Source organism: Mus musculus, chromosome 5 (genome assembly GCF_000001635.26).
Source record: "Mus musculus strain C57BL/6J chromosome 5, GRCm38.p6 C57BL/6J".
In the NCBI taxonomy this organism is placed as follows: Eukaryota; Metazoa; Chordata; class Mammalia; order Rodentia; family Muridae; genus Mus; species Mus musculus.
The window spans coordinates 118137231-118160071 of NC_000071.6; the positions used below are offsets into that span (position 1 = coordinate 118137231).

Below are 22841 nucleotides of genomic sequence, written 5' to 3' on the forward strand. Positions count from 1 at the left end.
ATCCTCCTTATACTCACTTCGCCATGTCCCTTCTCTTGGTCTCTGGCTTTAACACCGCTGATGTTCTGAGAGCACCCAGGACTCAACTGGGGACTCAACTGCATTATCGCCCTACTCCAGGTTGTCCACAAACTTGCTCCCAAGGAAGTGGCACTCATGCTCCCAGCTGTCCTAACCAACAACTCCTTGATGCAGCCCCCAGGCAGTGCAGACTCGACCCACTTATACGGTATAACTCTCACTGGATCACATGTCTCCTCTCTGAGACTGCATAGTACCCATCCCCAGCTGAGCTCTTGCCTTTTACCTACACTAGCCTGTCTATCCAGGTACCCGTGGCCACTTTCTCTCATCAGAACCCTGTCGGGCCCCATCTGCAAAGGCCTCTTACCAGGACACAGGTCCAGGGCCCCAGTGATGTCTTTATAAGAAGAAAACATTAGCCGGCCACTGTGCACACACCACAGCCCAGCCATTTTGACTCTCCTGCCACTCGGCATCCACAAGAGGCACCTGCCTCAGGACGTCTCCATGGCTTCCCCTCCCTGTCCCACCTTCACTGTAAGGCCCCTTCTCTGTTCTCTACCAACTCTACCCTGCTTAGGAGGTGCTCATCCACAGGACTGGTGCCCTGCAAAGCAAGTTCTTCACTTTGGCACTTGCTGTCACAGGAAGAGCACCTGGCCCTAGTCGAACCCTCTGAATGAAAGGAAAGGGTGAGCTCAACTCCTCAAAAATGCAACTTTCAGACAAAGGGGACGAACCGCTTTTGTTTTTATGAACCTACAGCCCTGACGTGCACTGTACCCAGGAGACTCTGACTTTCTCCTGCCTTCTACATTCTCTTTCTAATGTTTCAGTCCTAAAGATTTCCTGCGCACTGGTACAGCCAACAGTAGGCAGGCTTTCCAGTAGCCACCACTCAGTCCACTGATTCTGTTTCCTGCAGCTCAGGACCCTCCTGGAGTGGCTCCACCTTTCTCTAAGCCTCTGTGTAAAGACAGCCACAGAAGCCAGGGACTAGAAGAGGCTCCTGCCACCAGAGCTGCTGGAATTGAAGCCTGTGGCATCATGGTGTGAGAGACTGCTTGGCCTTACTTGGTGATAGATCGGTGGCTTGCAGACTTCAAGATCAGAGCTGCACTAAGAACATGCAAATGTTAGCATTCTGACGTGGACGTCTGGCCAGCTCATGACATTACATGTCCACGACAGCCGACAGCTTGGCTGTGACACCCTGGGCTTCTGCTCCAGAACTGCTAGCTTGTCTTGGTCCTGCTGCCTCCTGCTTACTGGTTCACTGTTGCATCTTCCCTTCTCTTTATTGGCTTGAAGATGGAGTCTTACTATGTAGCCCAGACTGGTCTTCAACCTACAAGGGCTTCCTGCCTCAGCCTTCCAAGTGCTGGGATTACAGGTATTTACCACCGTGCCTTGGATCTCCACATGCAACCTCCTGGCCTTTACTTGAAAACTGTGACATTATTGTGTATGCAACTCTATCACTAAAACTACACACTCAGAGATACACAGAGCTGTAACATTTGACCAAAGGCTGCAAGGGGCTGCTGGGGATAGGAGTGGAGAAGCAGCAGCAATGAGGTCGGTGTGGCTGTGAAGGGTACAGAAATCCCTTTAGTGGGCCCTGTGTATGACGACAATGGTGGGGATCACTCATATCTACACCCACAGTAACAAACAACAGAACTAGGAATACAGAGCAGAGCACGGGAAAGCAGGGAATGAGAGGACACGGTGGAGGACCAACGTCAGTGTCCCCGACACTTCTGCTGCTGGGCACATGAGGGATCATGCAAGAGAGGAACAGACACAGACACAGACACTGCCTGCCTGGCTGCAGCTTCCTGTGCACTTGGAATTACTTGCACATTTTAAAAAAGAATGTTGGAGGGGGCCGGAGAAATGGCTCAGCAGTTGGGAGCACTTGTTGCTCTCGCAAAGGACTAGGTCTCTATTCCCAGTGCCCACATGATGGCTTACAGCCATCCACGATACCTCTGATCTCAGCAGGCGCTAGGCATGCAAGTGGTGTATATGAAAGCATGCAGCCAGGACACTCACACACAAAATACATCAGAAAACTGAAGAGAATGCTGAATTGGACATGGTGGCGCATGCTTTTAATCCCAGCACTCAGAAAGCAGAAACAGGCAGATCTCTGAGTTTGAGGCCAGCCTGGTCTACAGAGGGAGTTCCAGGACAGCCAGGGAGACATTCGGTCTTGGGGGTAGAGGAGGAAGGGAATAAACCCCTGAAACTGTTCCTCTTCAGAATTGCCCATGTTGCTATACAACAGCAGTTAGTTTTCTCATAGAAATGAAACCATTTTGTAATTCTAAAATTAGCAAACGTCTCGATATGCATGGTGAAATATTACCTTTAAAATGCTAGGACTCCTGTGGGCACGGAAAAGAATGGACACAAGATTACAAATAGCCAAGTGTTAGAGCTGTCAGACAGTAACATGCTTCCTAAATTAGGTCCTGCCGCTCCCATGGCCTTCTGGATGAAGCCCTCCCAGCAGAAACAGTGCTCACACGCCAGCACCCAGGGGACGGCTGCTGGCAATGGTGGAGGGTCAGTACGTAGGCTGCCAGCTGAGGGGAAGCACTTTGGTGCTGAAAGCATGGGACCCAGAAAGCAGAGAGAAGAGACGCAGGGGAGGCAAAGCCTCAGCAGAGGGCGGACATGACATCTCTGAGGCTTCCCTCGGCAGGCCTCCTTACAGTTAGTCCAAGAGCAGCTTGGCATAAAGAGCTAAGCAACCAGTTTCTCCACAAGCACAAAGCTAGTTCAGGGTGCCAATTCCACACAAAATAGTCTCATTTCAGTACTGTCCCAAGGTGCCTAAGACTATAAAGAGAAAGAGAGAGAGACAGAGCAGAGGGAGCCCATAAAGAAGCAGGTCCCCATTCAACAGAACGGCTTTCTCCCTGCTGCAAAAGCAAACACACCACAAGAACAAATGAAAACACTGCTTATTTTTATTACTTTGTAGTTTATTTTAATGATGATGGAAACCAAGCCAATGCTATTGATTACAGGCTGTCCACTGTTGTCTTCATGAAAAACTGTTAAAGCCCAGCTTCCCATCACAGCCAACTGATAAAGCCATGAAAAGGCTCTGGTTAAGAATAGCTTCCACACTTCCACGGTATACACCCTGACACACGCACACACATGCACACACGCACACACGCACACACTGACTCACACATGCACACACACTGGGAAGCATTAGTGAGATCTAGACTAGTGTGCTGCACATTAAGTAATTCACACCTGCAGGATAACTGCCCAGCAGAGCCCATCTCTCCTGAAGAGCAGCCCCACTGTACCGCAGGGGCCCCCTCCCACCTGACCCTATCGTGTCCTGATAAACTCTTTGGACAGAAAAACAGAGTACGGCTCTCCACAAAACGGGAGAACAGAGCATCATTATGAAAGCACTGTTCCTTCAACAGGAGCCCACGACCAAGAAAGCAGATCAGAGCATCTGTGCAGGACAGAGCTGGCAAGAAGGGTCCAGGGCCCCAGCCCTGCCACCAGGCTCATCTCTCTCTCTGACCTCGTTCTCCACTCTTGGGAGCAGAGCCAATGAGAAAACAACAAATTCTCAGGAGGAGAGACGACCTCACAGGTGCTCTTCACTCTTCCGTTCACACCCTGAGTGTCAAGGTTTCCCTGACATCATTTCCTATGGACCCACAGCAGCAAGAACACGTGCTAGCTTCTCCACTTAGCCACACTGCTGTGATCACACACCAAAGGCGCTCAGCATCTCCAAGTAACTGATGAAGCAGGTACTTCTGGGCGGTGTTTACTGTGAACAAGGATGCTGAAGTGTACCGAGTGCTTGTTCTGTATGCACTGAGATATGACACACTCCGTGACTTCCATGCTAGTCATACTGACCACATGCAGATGCTCACGGAATGATTTGTAGTTTTGCACTGATGGTTTGAAACCCAGAGCCTCACACTAAGCAAGCAGTCTAACAGGGAGCTCCATCATTAGCTAAACGCAACTCTGTTTCTCTTTCTGGTGGTGGCCTTAAGGGATTGGGCCTTGAATACTCACTCACTCCTCACTCACTCACTCCTCACTCACTCACTCCTCTCTCACTCACTCCTCTCTCACTCACTCAGATTTAATGGAAACACAGATTTTGACAACAAGACCAAACAAAAACAGCTTTAAAAAAACAAACAAACAAAAAAACATAAAGAAGAAAGGTGGTTTAATTACATGCTTGTGGACAAAAAGGTGAGAGCAATTTTAAGGGCATAAACCCCAGACTCCCCAGGGCGTACCTGGTCAAAAATATGAACCACTGCAGCCCTCAGCCCTCCATGGTATCCTGTTGCAGAGCCCTGCCCACTGAGCTGACAACTGTCACCATCATCAGGGCAGCTGTGACCACTGGCAGGGGCTTGACTCAACCTACTGACCTCCGTCAGAGACAGAGGAGTGGGGCCGGTCAGTAGACCCTCACTGGAGAGTCCTGCTCCCCATGCTCCTCCCAGCCAGGAGTATGTAATTCTGCCACACAGGAAGTCTCCAGGGAACTGGAGTATGAACTATCAGATCAACTGAAGGGGAGCTCCATCTATGCAGCTGGGGTGCACATCCATGCTGGGGTGGGGCTTTCTGGGTGTGGCCACTCTGGGGTTCCCTATACCGTACAGGTCTACCTCACTCATGCTCTGTAAGGAAGCCCAGTAGACTCACAGGCTCCCTGGGCAACACTTTGGTGCAATTGTACTTTGGCTTGTCATTAGTGCCCTGATATGTGTTTATGTCTCCCCAGGGAAAGAGTTCCCACAACACTCATACACACAACCAAGCTAGCCCATGTTCCACTCCACGGGCCTATGCTCAGAGTCAGCATGGCGTGCACAATGCTTCTTCCTGGGCAGTTCCCCCAATGTGTCCCTTCTCAGTTGCCTCAGGAGCGGGGTTCTGCTATTTAAAGGGTAATTTAAACTATTTGTCTAAAACATGACTTCACCAACCTGTCCCTGGGCTGACCCTCAGCTGCCACCCTAATGACTAGTCTGATTTAAGAGCTACATCTTTGTACTAGTACATGTGATATATTAACACAGGCTAGCTCGCTGCAGGCAGAGCCCAGGATGTCAGCCATAATTCAGCCTTGGTACAGAAGACGGTCACCAGAAGAGGAATCAAGTGGGAATGTGGAACGGGAGCCTGGAGTTCCTGGCGGCCTTCCTTTAAGGAAGTGGGCATGCTTGCTTCTGTCAGCTCTGTCAACTGTGTGGTTCTGCAGATCCACTGTTCATGGGGCTCCGTGGCTGGGTCAGAGCTGGGGACCTGAGCCACGTGTGACAAGATCTTACCTGAGCACACAGCCCCAGTTCTCTGGGACCCTGGGCCACATGTGACAAGAGCTTACCTGAGCACACAGTCCCAGCTCTCTTCTGTTCAGATACTGGAATATATTGATGGCCAGTTCGTAAGGCAGACGGACATCAAAGAAGGGCACGTCATCCAGCTCATTCTGTGGAGAAAGAAGGAAGTCGTTCAGAGTGGGGTGAGAGCAGGCTGTGCTTCGAGGCCTTTCCATCACTGGACACTCCTGCTGGTGACCACAGCTGAGGCTGTTACAGGGAGAACCTGAAGAAATGGGGTCTCTGGCCCCCCACATCCACCCTCCTTTCAGTCACTATGAAATGAAATCCATGTGACTGTTTCCCATGATGCTCCAGGAGAAACAAAACACAGATTCTGTGGGATTGGGTGAAGGGGTGCAAATGTGTGGCAGAAGCCTCCTGACTTCTAAGGAAAGAAGCAGAGGCACCAGGTGCCCAAGAAGCTGGCCTGCTTCCCGCAGGCCAGCCAAGCCTCCTCAACACCCGGGGTGGAGAAGTACTGACCAGGTCACTAACACTTTCTTATGGGGAGAGAGCAGGGTGGAGGCTGCTCAGCTGGAGGGCAGGCCCGTCTCTTCTCAGGAAAGGAGTCCTGCTGGTTAACCTGAGCTAGCCAGGACAAACAAAGCTGTTCTCCAGTGTTATTTAGTAAAGCACAGCAACAAGAGCTCGCCTGCCCTAGGGGAAGCAATCAGAGATGAGGTAAGGAGCTTCAGCTGAAGGATAAGGTCAAGCGGATCTCAGCACACAGAAAACCAAGAGGGATGGGCAAAGGCCAAATGTGACAGGAACACCCCCAGGTCCACCTGCCAGCCATCGGAGCGTTGCTTCTCAGCTGCAGAGCGTGCCCTTTGTCCCAACAAACTAAGCCTGGGAAGGAAGCTCATGTTTAATAAGCTCTGGCTGACATTGCTGACTTGAAGGCTGGAAGCAAATTGCTAATTCACCGCTCACTACAAGTTTCCACAGTGAGAGGGGTCCACTTCAGAAAACAGTCTCCGCTGGACTAAGGAGTGTGAGCACTGGTCAGACTCCCCCAAGACTGAGTGTAAAGAATGCTGGCAAGTCATGTTACTCATCTAGGAGTCTCAGCACTGAAGGAGAATCTGAAGCCTTAGAGGAAACAGTGTGTTTGGCTGCAAAAACAGGCTAAGCACATAGGCCAAAAGGCTCTCCTGGGAAAAGACACTGACAGGTCTCTGCGGACAAAGGAGGAACAGAATGTTCACTCAGTGGAAGGATGCTGGCCGTGCAGAAAAACAGGAAAAAATCTGCAAGGATAATTGGAAGACATGGGTCCCGCCTAAGAAAACAGTTGCCAGGACTCACATCGGGCAAGGTCCTTGCCTAATGGCTACCTTAACTCACCAGTGAAGAGTACCACAGACAACCAGATGCAACTTGAGACACCTCAAGGCCCTGTGGGAGTCACTGCTGGTCTGTGAACTAGCAGGCAAACACCAGGTAAGAGGCTATTATTCACAAAGCCACCCCGGATGGCCTCCTGTCTTTTCTTCTACATTATTTTGTCTGTCCACATGGTAAAGAAACAAGAAGAAAAAGTCTCTTTATCCTCACACAGCCAAAGCTAACGCAGGGTGAGGCTAAGCAAGACACACTGAGATAGGGTGAGGCATGCTCTATCAAGCTACAGGCTTCTTTACAGTGGGCCACACTATAAACTGGCCTTGAGATGAATGTGAAATGCCATCTTTTGCTTTGATTCTGGGCAGAAGTCACAGCCTCCCAACAAATGCCTATTTCGTCGGCCTATTTCCCACATTCAACATGGAAGGCAGTCCCACTAAGAAAGGCCTGCAGAGCCTGGGTGCCAGCTCCGTTCTCTTCCTCATGCTATAGACCTCCCCTATCACCCTTAAGCCTGCCTGCTGGTGACTCACTGCCCCTTAACTTATCCCACTGTAAACAGACACTTACTCCCAGCAGTGACAAGAGAACTAGAGACTGAGGCTCAGTCCACACAGTGGAGGGCCCACACAACACACAAAGCAGTATGACCAACTCTAAAGGGCACCTAACTGCTCGGAAGGTCTGCTGTGGTGCATGGGGAGAAAGATGAAGCCCACCAGGATGCAGTGACCACCAGCACTGTGAGGGTCACCACACCAACAGCCAGACAGACTCTGTGCCTCAGCCCCGTTTGTAAGATTTGGAGGCCAGCCACTGTTTCTAGGTGAACTTAAGAACATAAACAACACTGCAGAGCCAACTTTTCCTTTTAAATCCACACTCTTAGGATTGCTTCTAAACTCTAAAGTGACTGACAATGTCAATTCCGAACAATCAAGTCCCCTCCCCTACTTCCAGGAGGCTGAGCTTTCCTAGTCCACCACTGGTTAGGGAATGGCAGGAAGGAAAAGGAGGCCACCAGCCACCAAAGAGGCGCCGACAGCTCATGACACACACTAACTACTTCGTGATGCTGCCTCTGGCCAGAGGGGCTGCCTCACCAAAGTGCCATCCCAAGAGTCTGCACTGAGGACAAGGCCACTCGCCTCACTCCTGACCTGAGTGGCCAACCCACTAAAGCCGTGTGTGAGTCTACACCTGAGAGCTGACTCCTCTAAGTCCAACTTTCCCCCAGTCAACCAGTGAGCCCATGTGGTCCTGTGCAGAGCACGAGCAACCCCAAGGTTCTTAGTGCACAGCTGCAGAGAGGAGACCACCTTCCGACACCCACTGAGGTGGTGGTATATGAGCATGCAGGTGAAGAGAGAGATGCTATTCTATCCTCCAACAGAGGAAACAGGTAAGTGCCTGGCCCATAAGCGTCAGCATGTTGTGGTGTCTGTCCACATGGGAAATGCCTTACCAGAGACTACAAGTGTGATCAATCCTGTGGCCAGACCTGATGCCACCCTGACCCAAGCTGTAGCTCAGCATCCACTCCAAGTACTTAGCTGCTGCAGAAGTGTCCTATGATGACACAAAGCCATTCCTCCCTGCAGACACTGCTTGTATTTGTGTGTGGAGAAAGCCCTTGAGACCAAGGATGCTGTCGGGCTGCCACCTAGACACCTGGCACACATCGCCAGCCAGCAGTTACAAGCCACACCAGGACAACCCAGTGACAGACAACACGGATAGTCTCAGGAAAAATGGCACAGAAATATTAACAGCAATGCAACATTGTAAGAACATCATCTGACAAAGGGGACAGCACAGCTCTCCAAACTCAAGCTCTAGACAAAAGAAAGCGCCTTGCTGGTGAGGATGTGGCTTTATGGCCTGACCATGGTGCCAAGAACAAGTCTCTGCCTCTCAGTGACTCCCAGAATGACACTGAAATCACACATGGCATTGTTTTAATGTCCGAGGCACCTCCTAGAACGAGTGCCCCAAAATTCCATGGGCAGGGCTCACAGCTCTTTCTCAGGGATGCTTTGTGCGAGCTACATGTTGAGAACCATGGCCCTAAATCATGGGAAGATAGAAAAATCCAGGGAGGAATCACACAAAGGGGCTGTATTACGACTAAGGTCGGTGCATACTGGATTTTCCCAAGTCTATTGGCCTCACTCCAAAAGAGCGCTGAGACAAACTGTGACAGGATCTGTCCCCAGAGAGGCTGATGTCCTCACGTTCTACTATAAGCCTAACTCCATAAATGAACAGCCTTTGTACCATCGTGTTAGAAACTTAATCTGCCTTCTCCTGTTCAGCAGAAAAGGGGTAATTATAATTACTAAGACCAAATCAGTGCAGAGGGAAGAACCCGACTCCAAGATGCACTTCCCAACACGTATCTCTGGGGCAACCGCCACTCGGGCGCTCTCTCAAGATGGTGCTTAAACAGATCTGCCGGGCCAGGCCGCTTCTGCTGACCCTGGGATGGAGAGAGACCTGCTGTCTGCACAGCTTATCTCAAGCCCTCATACTGCACAGTCCCACTGCAGGGATGGATGGCATCCAGTTTCATTTGCGGCTTGAGAAAATAAGCTGGTAGACCGGGGAAAGGCTCACTCTCACCATCAGCACCCATTTTGTCTTGAAATATTTTTCCTGCACAAGCAAAGAGGAATGTCAAAGTGCATCAAGATACCAACAGAGGCAGCATGGGAGCTAACTCCACAGACTTCTGTTCTTCTCAAGTCCCTAGATGACAGTACAGGAGGCACACCACCCAGCTTAAATTAATGTATGTGCAAAACACTGTGACTTCAGGGACATGCCTAGTGTGGGGGAAGGGAGGAGCTATTAGCAGATGTATGAGAAACGGCCTCTATATTGAAAGAGGTAAATCTTTTATGGAGATAAGTCATCACATATAAAACAGAATAAATACAGGAGATGGTCCCCAAGGTATCCAGGCCTCATTAGTAAGTCAGCTATTTAGAGCTTAGGAATCCTTTCTCTTGCTATAAAGAGAGGTTAAGTTCCTAAGCAGGGCACAAAAAGCTGATTTATCTCTTCACATCGAATGTAATCCCAAACCCAGCTACAAGAGCAAGCAGCAGTAGTCAATCAAGCCCTGGACTGCCTACAGAGACAACTGCCACCTACAGAAGGGAACCTGCCCAGTACCTTGCACACTGTTCATGCCTGGGAGACGCCTGAGATAGATTTTCCCAGGAAATATCTGCTGCTCTTTCCAAATACACGAGACTACTTTGAACCTTTCCCCAGTTTACCAGCTTATTTTCTCAAGCCACAAGTGAGACCGGATGCTATCCAGTCCCATGGTGGGACTGTGCAGTATGTGGGGTGGAGGTAAGACCTGCACACAGCAGGTCTCTCCATCCCAGGGTCAGCAGAAGGGAGGCAGGAAGGGCAGCTATGAACCCGAGGATTCCCAGGAGGCTGGGCGTGGCAATGAAAAAATTCTCTGTGGCAAACAGGCCAGCCTCTGCTTTCAGAGCCCAGCTGAGTCAACGCTGGGATCGGAGATTCAGGATCTGGGCTGGACAGAAGGCAGAAGAGATGCCCGCAGGGTCGCAGGAAGAGGGTTCAGTTCAGGAAGCGCTGGACCATGCTTGGGAATTGTTTGGTAGGTGACGGCACAGCCCACCATCAGCGTCTGAGATGTTGTGGAGCTTTGGTGTGAGAGTGTGTTAGGGTTCCTAAGGAGAGAGAGCTTTAACAACTGCAGGGCAGAAAATTAAGGGAATAATAATAATAGAATTGCAAGGGCTGAAGAGGCGACTTGGTGGTTAAGAGCAGTCACTGCTCCTGCAATCCCTAGGACCTTCTGTCAGATAGCTCACAACCCCCCAACTCCAGCTCTAGGGAATGTGATGCCTCTCCTGGCACCGCGCACAGACTGACTGACCGTGCACAGATACATACATCATTTAAAATAAATAACAATTGCAAGCATTAAACTAAGTGCAGGGTATGACCCATGTGACCACTCAGCTTGCATAACCATGAAGCCACTGGCACCAGAGACTTTCTGCCAGTCCCCCCCTGCCCCCCATCCTCTGCAAGCCCCTCGTCCTTCCAGAAAACCTTGCAGCACTAGGTAAGACTGAGCGCCTCTCCTTGAAGACACTCTCCACTCTGCCTAGGGTTTTTCCTCTGCAGAGCACTTGTTTGCCCAGCAAGTATCCACACAAACAGGTCAGACTTTGTCTTGTTCACTGCTGTATCCTCAGAGCTTAGAATAATGCCTGGTGCTAACAAGCCACTTAATGAGGGGGACTGAGGAGGGGATGGGTGGGTGGGATGGACAATCGGATGGACAGGAGGACAGATGGATGGATGGACAAAGCCCATACTTCTTCAAGGAGCAGAACCTTCCAGTAAAGACATTCAAATTTGTTTTATTAAATACACACACAGATCATGGACAGAAGCCCCCAAGCAAAGGCCTCATAGTTCATGAATAACTTTTTATACTAATTCCTGTATTTCATCCCAGAATAAAAGCATAAACATACTTATTTTGATTTAAAATCAAAACAAAGATTTAACAGAATTTGTGAACTGAGGAGAAAACCTGGGTCTTAGTTCCCAGCACTGCACACAATATTCTCTCTGTAGCTAATGGGACAGTCATCTCTAGTAATAAGGTGAGAATGACGTGGGATAATCATCTTGGTCTCTCCATGTTTCTCTAATCATGTGTCCTTTTTCTTCACATTTCAGCTATGAGAAAAATGTGTGTATATCACAGCTCAATGAAATGTATTTTTTTCTTCAAGTGCAACATTTCTAACCCAATCTAGGGGCCATGCTAATCTTCTCTGTATCGCACCAGCTTCACTCCATGTGCTGCCAAAGCGAGCACACCGAGTAACATTTTTAAATGAATGGCATTGATAAGAACATTTTAGTTAGACTGGGGGAATTAGAGCTAACACAGTAGATGGAATTAAACTGAGCCTTGATAGGAAGGTAAAGGACAGCTGAGGCAGGGGAATCAGTCACTCCAGCTTAGTTGTCGAATGAGTTAAGCATACCAGGAGACGCAGCTAGCCAGTGGTGGGGTCTGAGTTGAGCAGATCCAGAGCCCACCAGGACTGGCTTGCCTCCACTAACAGTATTCTAACAGTCGAGAAGCTGGAGAGGCCAGAGTAGAGACCATGCTGGACACTGCTGACTCTCCAGCTCTAGCTCAACAGTGAGTACAGACCTACTGGATGAACACAGATCTGGACCAAGCTCAATCAGTAACTGGCTTGAGAGTGCTCAGATGACCCAGTCTGGACCAATGAGAACACAGAACAGATGCTGTGCCCTCCCAGTACTGCTGCGCTGGAAGAAGATCCACCTGCAGCTGCTAGCCATCCTCTCCTGAAGAGAGACAGCAGGGACAACCTCCCGTGGGGAAAGTCAGCAGACAAGCAGGACTGGGGCATGAAGTCCCAGCTGGGTGACACCACTGCCCAGAGTGAGCACCACCTCCTGGGCACTTCCACTGATCCAAATGCATGCGCCAACAGAACCCAGTAAGTGTTTTTAGGCCAGTTTGAGTTGGGCATCTGTGTCTTTGTGGGTCAGATGTGATCAACCACCTAAACACAATTCCACCAAGCAATTGGCCGTCACAAACCTGCACTAGCGAAGCTGGCATTAGCATAACCGAAATGCCACCACTGTCCACAAGGAACCTGGTTTTGGAGGGAGGCATGAAAGACAGTAACTACTGCCTCTGGGATTCGAATCAGGGCCTACTATCCCTTGCACTGGCCAACCCAAACCTGCCAACTGCCAGTATGGGTATTCACCAGCCACTCCCATAAACATGCTGGCCAAGAGCTGCTATAAAAAGCTTCTTGTAGGAAGGCAAGGCTGTACAGAGGCACTTCACAGTTTCACTCCAGCTGTGCTTGTCTGTCAAAGATTCTGGCCTATATCCAGCCAAAGATACTCTGACACAACTGTGCCCAGTGAACGGCAACTCTTCTCTTGATTGCCCTCACACTAGTGATACTGCAGTGGAGACAGCACCAAAAAAAACGTGACAGGGCTGGAATGTGGCTCAGTTAGAGGAGTGCTTCCCTAGGAATCCTGAGTTCAACCCACAGTACAGGAAAACATATTCCCTGCATTGCGGGAGGTAGAAGTTGAAGAATCAGAAATCCAAGTTCACCCTCAGCTGCAGCATGTTCAAGACCAGCTTAGGCTACAGAAGCCCCTGTCTCAAACAGGAGGTCTTAGTGTGACACAGCTATGAGACAAGAACCAGCTTCAGGTTTGCACAATCTGCCTTGGCTGCATTAGCCTGTCGGTTCAGGGAATCCCACCTTCCTTTGCAGGACTTCCTCCTCCTTTAGAAACTCTGGGAGATGTGCACAATAATCATATCTTGCCAGATGGAGTTTACCTTGCAGTACTGGCACACTTAAACCACTGTTGCTTTAGCTCTATTCAGTACCAATAGGTAGAAACGGGAAGTCTGTGGGGCAGACTGCTGTAACGATGACTGGCACGCTCACAATCCTGGGATTTTACTGCTGAGTAAATAACCAAGAGACACATGTACGTACCCCAAGGGTCAGGCAGAATGCTCCTGGCAGCAGTACGCCCCAAACCATCTTCTAACCATCTAATCAGTTATCTCAGTGTTGGACAACTTGTCCATAAGGCTCTGCACAAGAACCCAGACTAGAGAGCTAGACGTGGTGGCACATGCCTTTAATCCCAGCACTCGGGAGGCAGAGGCAGGCAAATTTCTGAGTTCGAGGCCAGCCTGGTCTACAAAGTGAGTTCCAGGACAGCCAGGGCTATACAGAGAAACCCTATCTTGAAAAACCAAAAAAAAAAAAGACCCCAAACTAGAGTAAAGCTGCCTGACGCCAGCCACTACAGGGGAGCCAACCGTGGAGCGAGGCGTCAGGCCCCACAGATGAGAGAGCACAGTGAGGAGCATGGTGCAGACAGGCTAGGAACCCAGTCCTGGGAGCAGCTGTTTTGGATGTGTGCATGCACACATTCTAGAGAAGGTGTCGAGTTGTACCACTAAGATCTGTACGTTTCAAAGTGTGAATAATAAAACGTCCAGGGACAATTTTCACAAAAGACAATTCCACTGAAAGAGCACAACCCTAACATGTAGCATATATAAAAAACAGCAACAACCACCACAACCACCACAAATCAAAACCCACTTCTTCCCAAGACATCGGCCACATCTTCGACTCCAGAACTGGCAGGAAGGTTTCTGAGTTAGAAGCCAGCCTGGTCTGCATAGTGACACCTGTGTGGTGCTCTGAATGAGAATGCCCCACTCCCCGCCCCCATAGGCGCAGATATTTGGATACTTGCTCCCCAGTTAGAACTGTTTGGGAAGGATTAGGAGGTGTGGTCTTGTAGGAGGTTGAGAAGCCTTGGCAGGAGCAGGGGCTCTGGGGTCTCAAAAGCCCACAGTCACTTCTCTGTCGCAGAGCAAAAGGATGTAAAGCTCTCAGCTGCTACTCCAACACAGTGCCTGTCAACTTCCAGCCAGGATTATAGACTAAACCTCTAAAACTGTAAGCGAGCCCCCAATTAAATGCCTTCTTTTAGAAGAGCTGCCTTGGTCACAGTGTCTTTTCACAACAATAGAACTAAGATATCTGCTTTTTTCTTGTTGGTGTCGGTGGATTTTTATTGTTGTTTAAAAAAGGGGGTGGGGGGCAGAGAGATGGCTCAATGGTTAAGAGCACTGACTGCTCTTCCAGAGGTCCTGAGTTCAATTCTCAGTAACCACATGGTGGCTCACAGCCATCTGTAATGGGATCTGATGCCCTCTTCTAGTGTGTCTGAAGACAGCTACAGTGTACTCGTATAAAATAAATAAAATATTAAAAAAAAAAAAGCTCCTTGACATAATGTGTACTTCGACAGTAACCATATTGGAACACAAAATGGTTTTATTCAGACCATGTATAAACTTTAAGTAAAAAAACTGAACAGTTGGAAAGAACACCCTACTCTACCCACTGTATTTCTTTCTGGTTGCCACCGTAAACAAATCATCCCAAAGCTGTCTGGTGAGACACAGAACAAAGCTCCTGATGAACCAGCCAAGGCCCCAACACTTGCTCAGCTGACCTCCAACCCCCAGGCACTGTGCGGCCCAGTTACTGCCAATGGTATGCGAAGATTTTTAATAGAAGTTACTGCCATGTCTTAGGCTGAAGATACAAGATGAGTTTCCTGTCCTTTAAAAGCCAAGCTACTTCTTCCTATTCAGCTACCAGGATGGGCTGAAAATGGCCACGGGCGAGGGTTGTTGGGAATGATGAAGATATTGTCTATGAAGCACTGGACAACCAGCACCAAGCTAGCACTGTGATCACAGCACTCGAGAGGTGGAGCTGTGAAAATAAAAAGCTGCAGGCCAGGCAGGGATGGGGAGATGGCTCAGTCAGTCAAGCACTTGCATTACAAGTGGAAGGACCTCAGTTTAGACCCCCAGGACCCATGTAAAAAGCCAAGCATGGAGACATATGCCTGGGATGCCAGAGAAGGTGAGGAGAGGGAAGAAACAGATCTCTGCAAGTTCAAGGGACTGCTAGCTTGGGCTTGATGACAAAGCTGCAGGCCAAATAAAATGTGGAGGTGTTTGAGGGTAAACATCTGGGGCTGTCCTCTGATCTCCACATGCAGGCTGAGCACAAAGACATCTGCAGGATCTCTCTCTCTCTCTCTCTCTCTCACACACACACACACACACATACAGAGAGAGAGAGAGAGAGGGAGGGGGAGGGAGGGGGAGAAAGAGAGAAGGAGAGAGGGAGGGGGGAGGGGAGAGGGAGAGGGAGAGGGAGAGGGAGAGGGAGAGAGAAATGAGAGTCTGATGCCCGTTTAAGCTACACAGCAACACCCTGATGGTTAAGGTCCCAAGTTCTATTCCTAACACTCATGTAAGATGGCTCAACCGCTGTAACTCCAGTTACTTGAGCACATAATGATCTACTGCTTCTCAATCTGTACAGCAGTTGGCTGTTGCTCAAAACAAACCTGAACAGTGCCTAATGTGGTGCTTCTGACTGGGCAGAGGAGCCTACTCTCATTCAACCCTGGGACAGGACACAGGGAAGGCTTTTGCCAAATCCATATGAAACTTGAGATTCTGGTATGGCCTGGATCGTCCCCCCAGATCCCTCCACTTTAGGACACTTTATTTCTGATATGGGGTGCTGCCTGAGTGTGAGGCATGGGAACTCTCATGTATAGGATTTAGGGTCTATCTTAATCAAGGCTTTTAATTGCTGTGATGAACACCATGACCCTAAACAAGTGGGGGTGGGGGGTGGGGAGGACAGAGTTTATTTGGCTTAGACTTCCACATCATCGTCCATCATTGCAGAAAGCCAGGATAGGAACCTGGGGGCAGGAGCTGCTGCAGAGGCCACGGAGAGGTGCTGCTTCCTTATGGAGCCCAGGACCAGTAGGCCACAGGTGTTTCCTCCCACGGTGAACTATTCCCTCCCCCACCAATCCCTAGTTAAGAAAACGCCCTACAGGTTTGCCTATAGATCAAGCCTATGGAGGCACTTCCTCAGTTGAGGCCCCCTCCTCTCCAGTAACTCAAGCTTGTGTCAAGCTGACGTAAAAACTAGCCAGCACAGGGGCCAACAGCGGCTACACAGCTGACAATATATAAACCCTGACAGGTTCTCAGCAGCAGAGGTGGAGCTACTTCCCTGGGCTGCTGGTTAGCAGGTCTGAGAGGACTCAGGAACCTACACAACACCAAGGCGGGGGGGGGGGGGGGGGGGGGGCACGGGACGGGACGGGACTGGACTCAAGCTTCAGTTGGTGAAGCTAAAACACAGGAATCCAAATTCAATCCCCAGATTTTCTCAGTTGGGTAATCCTGAGAAAACTGCAAACAAAACAAACAACAAACAAACAAAAACATATGTAAAAGGAAATAGTTAAATAGTTATCTACCTCATATATGGCCATCTTAGAATCAAGGCAGAGCACCTGACACTTGTTTAAAAGAAAGATGGCCTTAAAACTCAAAATAGAAGCTACTGGTGTCATTTAAATAAAACTTTCCATTGCATAAAATTAACCATTTTTTAAAAATTACGTGTCTGCAGGGAGAGTAATTGTGTGTGCAAGTGCCCATGGAAGCCAGACCCATTAAATATCCTAAACTACAGTTACAAGAGGTCGTAAGCCACCTGGCACGGGTACTAGAAACCCAACTCCTGAAAAGCCTGTTGCGCTCTTAGCTACTGAGCCATCTCTCCAGCCCTTTCCCATCATTTCTCTAAACAACTTTCACTTACAGACAAGTATCCCCCCCACTGGGCTGTAGAAATTTTCTTTGAACCTGGTTTGAGTGAAACCATTAAAGCCTTCTCTTCTGACCTAACTCTTAACCTGGGAGCCATGGATCTTGTCAGGAGGGGTCTTGATTTGATTCTCCCGACTTGGTCAATGAGGCCGGAGAAAGAGGTTCCTGATTCTCCGAGGGACACATGCCCTCCAAAGGCTAAGAGCCTCCTAAAAATACTGACCAAAGGTTTCTTCTTCGCCGTAGTCCTTTCGTTTCTTCTGATTTATGGTTTATTTTTTTAATTTAGATAACACGTTACGTTAGGAAAATAAAAAAATACAGAGAAAAAAAAAAGAACATTAATTCCGTCCTCTGCTTTTTCTTGACCTTCCTCTCCGAAGTCAACCTTTCTTCCATGGTTTGGGACGTTTCTAGAATAGTATTTCTCCAACTCACACGTAGTCCTTTATGGGCGGATTCTTTTTAGCCGGGGGGGGGGGGGGGGGAAGGGTGTCCTGGATGTTTGCGAACATTCCTCAACCTTCTTACAAACCCAAGAATGCGCACACACCTACTGTCAACACCTCAAGATGTTTACAGGCAAAGCTGCTGAAGGAGAACCACTCGTTCCAGGGACATCTGGGTGTTCAGGGTTCCCGCTGTGCCCGCGTCCGCGACTTTCCCCACCATAGATGGTGGGCCCACAGGGAGAGACATCTTGTCCCCGGCCACTCACCAAGTCGCGGATGAGCTGATCCACCAGCGGCTCGGGCTCCGTGGCGTCGCGGTCTGGGGGTGAGCGCGATCGGCTGGACGTATCCTTCCTGTCGCCTCCCCGGCCAGGCCTGGGCGCCGGGGGTCGGCCCGCGCCCTCCAGCAGCCCCTGCGCCAGCCCCAGGTAGCCCGAGGCCGGCTCGCCTCGCGCTCCCGCCTCGGGCCTTCGCGGCGACCGCCGCTCCCCAGCCTCGAGCCGCCGCCGTCGCCTCAGCGCCTGTGACTGCGCCAACTCCTCCTGCCAGTGCCGGCGGAACTCCTCCAGGTTGTGGTCGTCCATGCTTGACGCGCCCAGGCCGACGCGGCACCCAGGGGCTGCCAGAATGGGGACGGACTGTCCATCCGCCGGAAGTGTCCGTAGTCGGCCTGGAGACTTCCGGGAGCGCGTCTTGTAGGTTCCGGGCAGCCACGCCCCTCTGCTTCGACATCCCTTGTTTTTGGCACCTTTGTACCAAGCAAGCCATGCTTTAAATGGCTGCTATATACATATTGCAAAAGGTCGCGTTTTTTAATGTAGCGGTTTTTATTGCATTTATTTATTTATTTAGTGCGTGCGTGTGTGTGTGTGTGTGTGTGTGTGTAGGTCACAGAACAAATTGGAGGATTCAGTTCTTGCCTTCCACCAAGTGGGTCTCAGGGATCGAACTCTCAAGTCACCAGGCTTCGCAGCAAGCATTCTTTTCTGCGGAGCCAGCCCAACCTGATGTTACCCTTCAGATCTACACACACCACACCCAATTAACCATCTCTGCCTTCTTAAAACTAACATTCCAATAAAACAGAGGTAAAGATTTTTTTGGGGGGGGGGGGGGTTCGAGACAGGGTTTCTCTGTGTAGCCCTGGCTGTCCTGGAACTCACTCTGTAGACCAGGCTGGCCTCGAACTCAGAAATCCGCCCACCTCTGCCTCCCAGTAAAGATCTTTTTAATGTGAATGTCTGAATCCGCAGGAAAGGTTATATAGAAAAATAAGAAATCGGGTCAGATAACAAAGTGATGGACAGAGGGAGGAGCCAATTAGTGGCCACCATGAAGCCAGGCGTGGTGGCGCACGCCTTTAATCCCAGCACTCGGGAGGCAGAGGCAGGTGGATTTCTGAGTTCGAGGCCAGCCTGGTCTATGGAGTGAGTTCCAGGACAGCCAGGGCTACACAGAGAAACGCTGTCTCGAAAAACAAAAACAAAACAAAACAAAACAAAAACAAAAACAAAAACAAAAACAAAAAAAGAGCTGTCATGAAGACCTCTCTGAGGAAATGCCATTTAAGCTACTAGCTGATAAACAGGGGGTGGGGAGGGGGGCGGGGAAACAGCTATGGAAAATCAGCAGAGATTTCCAGGACTACAGGTCCAAAGTCGGTACCGTAGGAAAGGATCTGTGAAGGAATGTTCTGGAAGGAACCCCCACCTCCCGTTGAGTCTTCCACAAGGCTGCTTAGCTCATCAGAACTGCAGCCACTGTGGGAAGGTTGGAATGTTGCAAGTCTAGAGTGTAATAATGGTTTGTCTTGGGCTATCATTAGCGCCCCCTATTAATCATTCTGTTCCTGCCTCTGTGTCAAACCTAGCTCCCCTGTGACTGTCAGTCAAACCTAGCCCCCCTGTGACTGTCAAACCTAGCCCCCTTGTGACTGTCAGGAGAAACCGTTTGCTATATTAGCCTCATCGACTCCTATCTTCCACCAACCCAAAACTTCAGAATGTCACCAGGTAGTACCTACAACAGCGAGTCCCCACCCCTACTTGATATTTCCACCGATGTATTTTAAACTGCTCTTGATTTTTTTTTTTTTAATTTTCCTTGTTCTTTTCATGAAATCTCTGACACAATGGGACGTGAGATTGGGGTGACCTAAGTCCATGTTCCCAGATGTGTGTTGTGAATGGAAAGACATAAGGGCCAGTTTATGTTTCAAGAACAGGGTGCTGATGTAGGCAAGGGTGGCTAAGGCTGAACATGCGGTTGAGGGGTCACTCTGAGTCAGCACAAAATGGCTGTCGCTGGCTGTCCTGGTCACCCAAAAGTAAACAGTGATGTCATCTGTTACACAGCCACCTCTGGCAGACAGCCAAAGTTGTATGGACTCTATAAATATAGCCTTGAGGTCAGAGGCCTGAGCCTTCATCAGTCGTCCTGTGTGTCTGTTGGTAGGCTCGTGTGTGTGTGTGTGTGTGTGTGTGTGTGTGTGTAGTTCTGCTGTGTGTCTACTTCTGTGTGACCTGCATGTCTGTCTGTATACCTGTGTACATGCCTTTGTGTGGTCTGTGTGTCCATTTGTATGTAAGGCCTGTGCACCTACCACTGTGTGGCCTGTTTGTGTTCCTGTAGGTCTGTGCACCTATCTCTCTGTGGCTGTCTGTCAGCCTGTGTGCTTACCTCTGTGTGGCCTGTGTGTGTGTGTGTGTCTGTAGGCCTGTGTGCCTAACTCTGTGTAGCCTACGTACCAGTCTGTGTGTGACCTGCGGACATCAGTGTGTGCCTGGGTGCTTGCAGACAGCTGAGTGCTTGCTTGCCTAACCGCCTGTGTGCTGGTTAATCTGAACTCTGCTCATCACAATCTCCTTAACCTCCAGCCTCCCCAGACCCTCTTTCTTTCCTGGAATCAGATGACGGTCCCCACACTAGAGTCACCCCTGTTTGGCTCCAGAATAAACTATGTGTTTTCCCCATCCAAGGTGAGAACTGTTTTTGTGTTGACATGTATAAGATGGCGCCCCTCCCCCTTCATAACTGAGAGACACAGTGATCCTTGCTTTGTAATAGAAGCCCTGGAGAGTCGGGGCAGTGAGCTTGTGCCAGTTTCACTTCAGGACTGGGTGTGCTGAATGGACAAAAAGGTTTCGAACCTAAAGGCGAGCAAGCCCCTTCCTTTCCTCATCAACTGAGTACACACTTACGCCGTCTGGGCTTTATCTTCCTTCCCTTCTGTTGCTTCCATCAACGTTTTATCAACAAAAGCCATGTGTGGGTCATCTCTGCATTTTTTACCCAGTTTATTTTAAAGCCTGTCAGACATGTGGCCTTACAGGCCAGCTCGGCTATGAGTAATTTTCTGGTCTATAGGATTTATTTATTTATTTTATGTATATGGGTTGTGAGCCACCATGTGGTTGCTGAGATTTGAACTCAGGACCTTCAGAAGAGCAGTCAGTGCTCTTAACCGATGAGCCATCTCTCCAGCCCCAGAAGTTATCTCTTACAGTCATGCCCGGCACCTGCCCTGCCCGCCTCAGGGATATCTCCTCACCTTGGCTTGGTGAGCACTGGCTCACACGTCTTCTATATCTCAAGTCATGACTGGATTCTCCTTCTCCCGGTTCTGAAGCCATCTTGTCATCCCATGATGGTCATCCATCCCCCAGATGGTGCCTGCCCCATCACAACACATAACACAGTTGGTAAATTTACATTAGCACAGTTAGCTGCAGCTGTCTCCCTTCACTTGTAGATGATCAGCCATTTAGCTTGGAAGCTGGTGATGAGCAGGCAGAGGAGTAATGAATTCCCAGATGCAGAGTGACTACTTAGCAGTCAGGAAACCCAGGAATAAAAGTTTGAGTAGCACTGGGCGGTGGTGACGCATGCCTTAAATCCCAGCACTTGGGAAGCAGAGGCAGGCAGATTTCTGAGTTCGAGGCCAGCCTGGTCTACAGAGTTCCAGGACAGCCAGGGCTACACAGAGAAGCCCTGTCTCAAAAAACAAAACAAAACAAAAAGATGCTGCGGGGCACGGTGGCACACGCCTTTAATTCCAGCACTCGGGAGGCAGAGGCAGGTGGATCTACAAAGCGAATTCCAGGACAACCAGGGCTATACAGAGAAACCCTGTCTCGAAAAAAATAAGAACAAAAAAACAACAAAACAAAATAAAAAGATGCTGTGAATCAAACACTAGGAAGTAAGCCCGCACGTCACCTGACTGCAGCGGCCCCAACCTTCCTAACGCTGCCACCTTACAATACAGTTCCTCGTGTTGTGGCAACCCCCCCCCTCCCACACACATACACTATAAAATTATTTCATTGCTACTTCATAACCAGATTTTTGCTACTCTTATGAATCATAATGTAAATACCTGATACTCGAGATATGGGGTATGGGATGGGAATGGGTTGAGAACTGAAGCCTTAAGAAAAGACAGAATCCTGGGTCTGGAGAGATGGTGTTTAAAAGCACTGGCTGCTCTCCCAAAGGACCTGAGTTTGATACCCAGCATCCATAGTCCAGGGGATCCAGTGCCCTCCTCTGACATGGCAGAGATGGAGCACTTGAGTCTGCAGGCATCTCTTCTGGTCTCTCTATTTACCCACCAGGATTCAGTCATGGGGACCCCACCCTAGTGGCCTTCACTGTAGCTTCCTCTCCCCAAAACCCTGCCTCAAAACAGCATAGTCTGTTAAGTTTGCATGCTTGTAGTACCTAATGTGGGGATTAAATGTCAACATAGAACCTCAGAGAGGGACACTTGAAACCATATCCGAACCTTAGCAATACACTGTCATGATGTCCATTGTGGGGAAAAAAATTGTTGTTGTTTCTTGAGAGAGAGTTTCTCTGGGTGGTCCTGGCTGGCTTGAATTCACAGAGATATAAATCTTTAAAATAAATAAATAAATAGCCAAAGCTAACATAAAAAGAAACAAACAAATAAGTCACAACACATGAAAACAACAACAAAAAAAACAAACAAAATGGGGGCACTGGACAGATGGCTCAGTGTTTAAAAGCACCACGCTTCCAGAGAACCCAAGTTCAAATCCCGGCACCCACATGGGAGCTTATAACTGTCTGAAACTCCAGTTCCAGGGGATTTGTCGCCCTCACACAGACATGCAAGCAGAACACCAATGCACATATCAATAAATCTTTTTTAAAATGGGGGTGATGTAGTCCAGTTTGTGTTGGTCCACTGAGCCTGAGCCTGAGCCTGTAGCCTGCCCTGTGGTATGGTTGATAGACTCAGAGTCGCTC

The 22841-nt window shown here is 49.4% G+C and overlaps 1 protein-coding gene and 1 non-coding gene across 2 annotated transcripts in view; both read right to left on the reverse strand.

Annotated features, from left to right (window-relative positions):
• Positions 1-18228, reverse strand: part of Fbxw8 (F-box and WD-40 domain protein 8) — a 90478-nt gene extending 72250 nt beyond the window's left edge. The window contains exons 1-2 of the mRNA NM_172721.2: positions 17834-18228; positions 5438-5542 (exon numbers count right to left, since the gene is read on the reverse strand). Coding sequence (NP_766309.2) covers positions 5438-5542; positions 17834-18151 — 423 coding nt within the window. The 5' untranslated portion in view covers positions 18152-18228. The remainder of the gene's footprint in view (positions 1-5437; positions 5543-17833) is intronic.
• Positions 11558-11664, reverse strand: Gm26411. Its single transcript, XR_003956059.1, has one exon. It is a non-coding gene; the product is annotated as a U6 spliceosomal RNA (small nuclear RNA).
• Positions 18229-22841: the final 4613 nt, after the last annotated feature.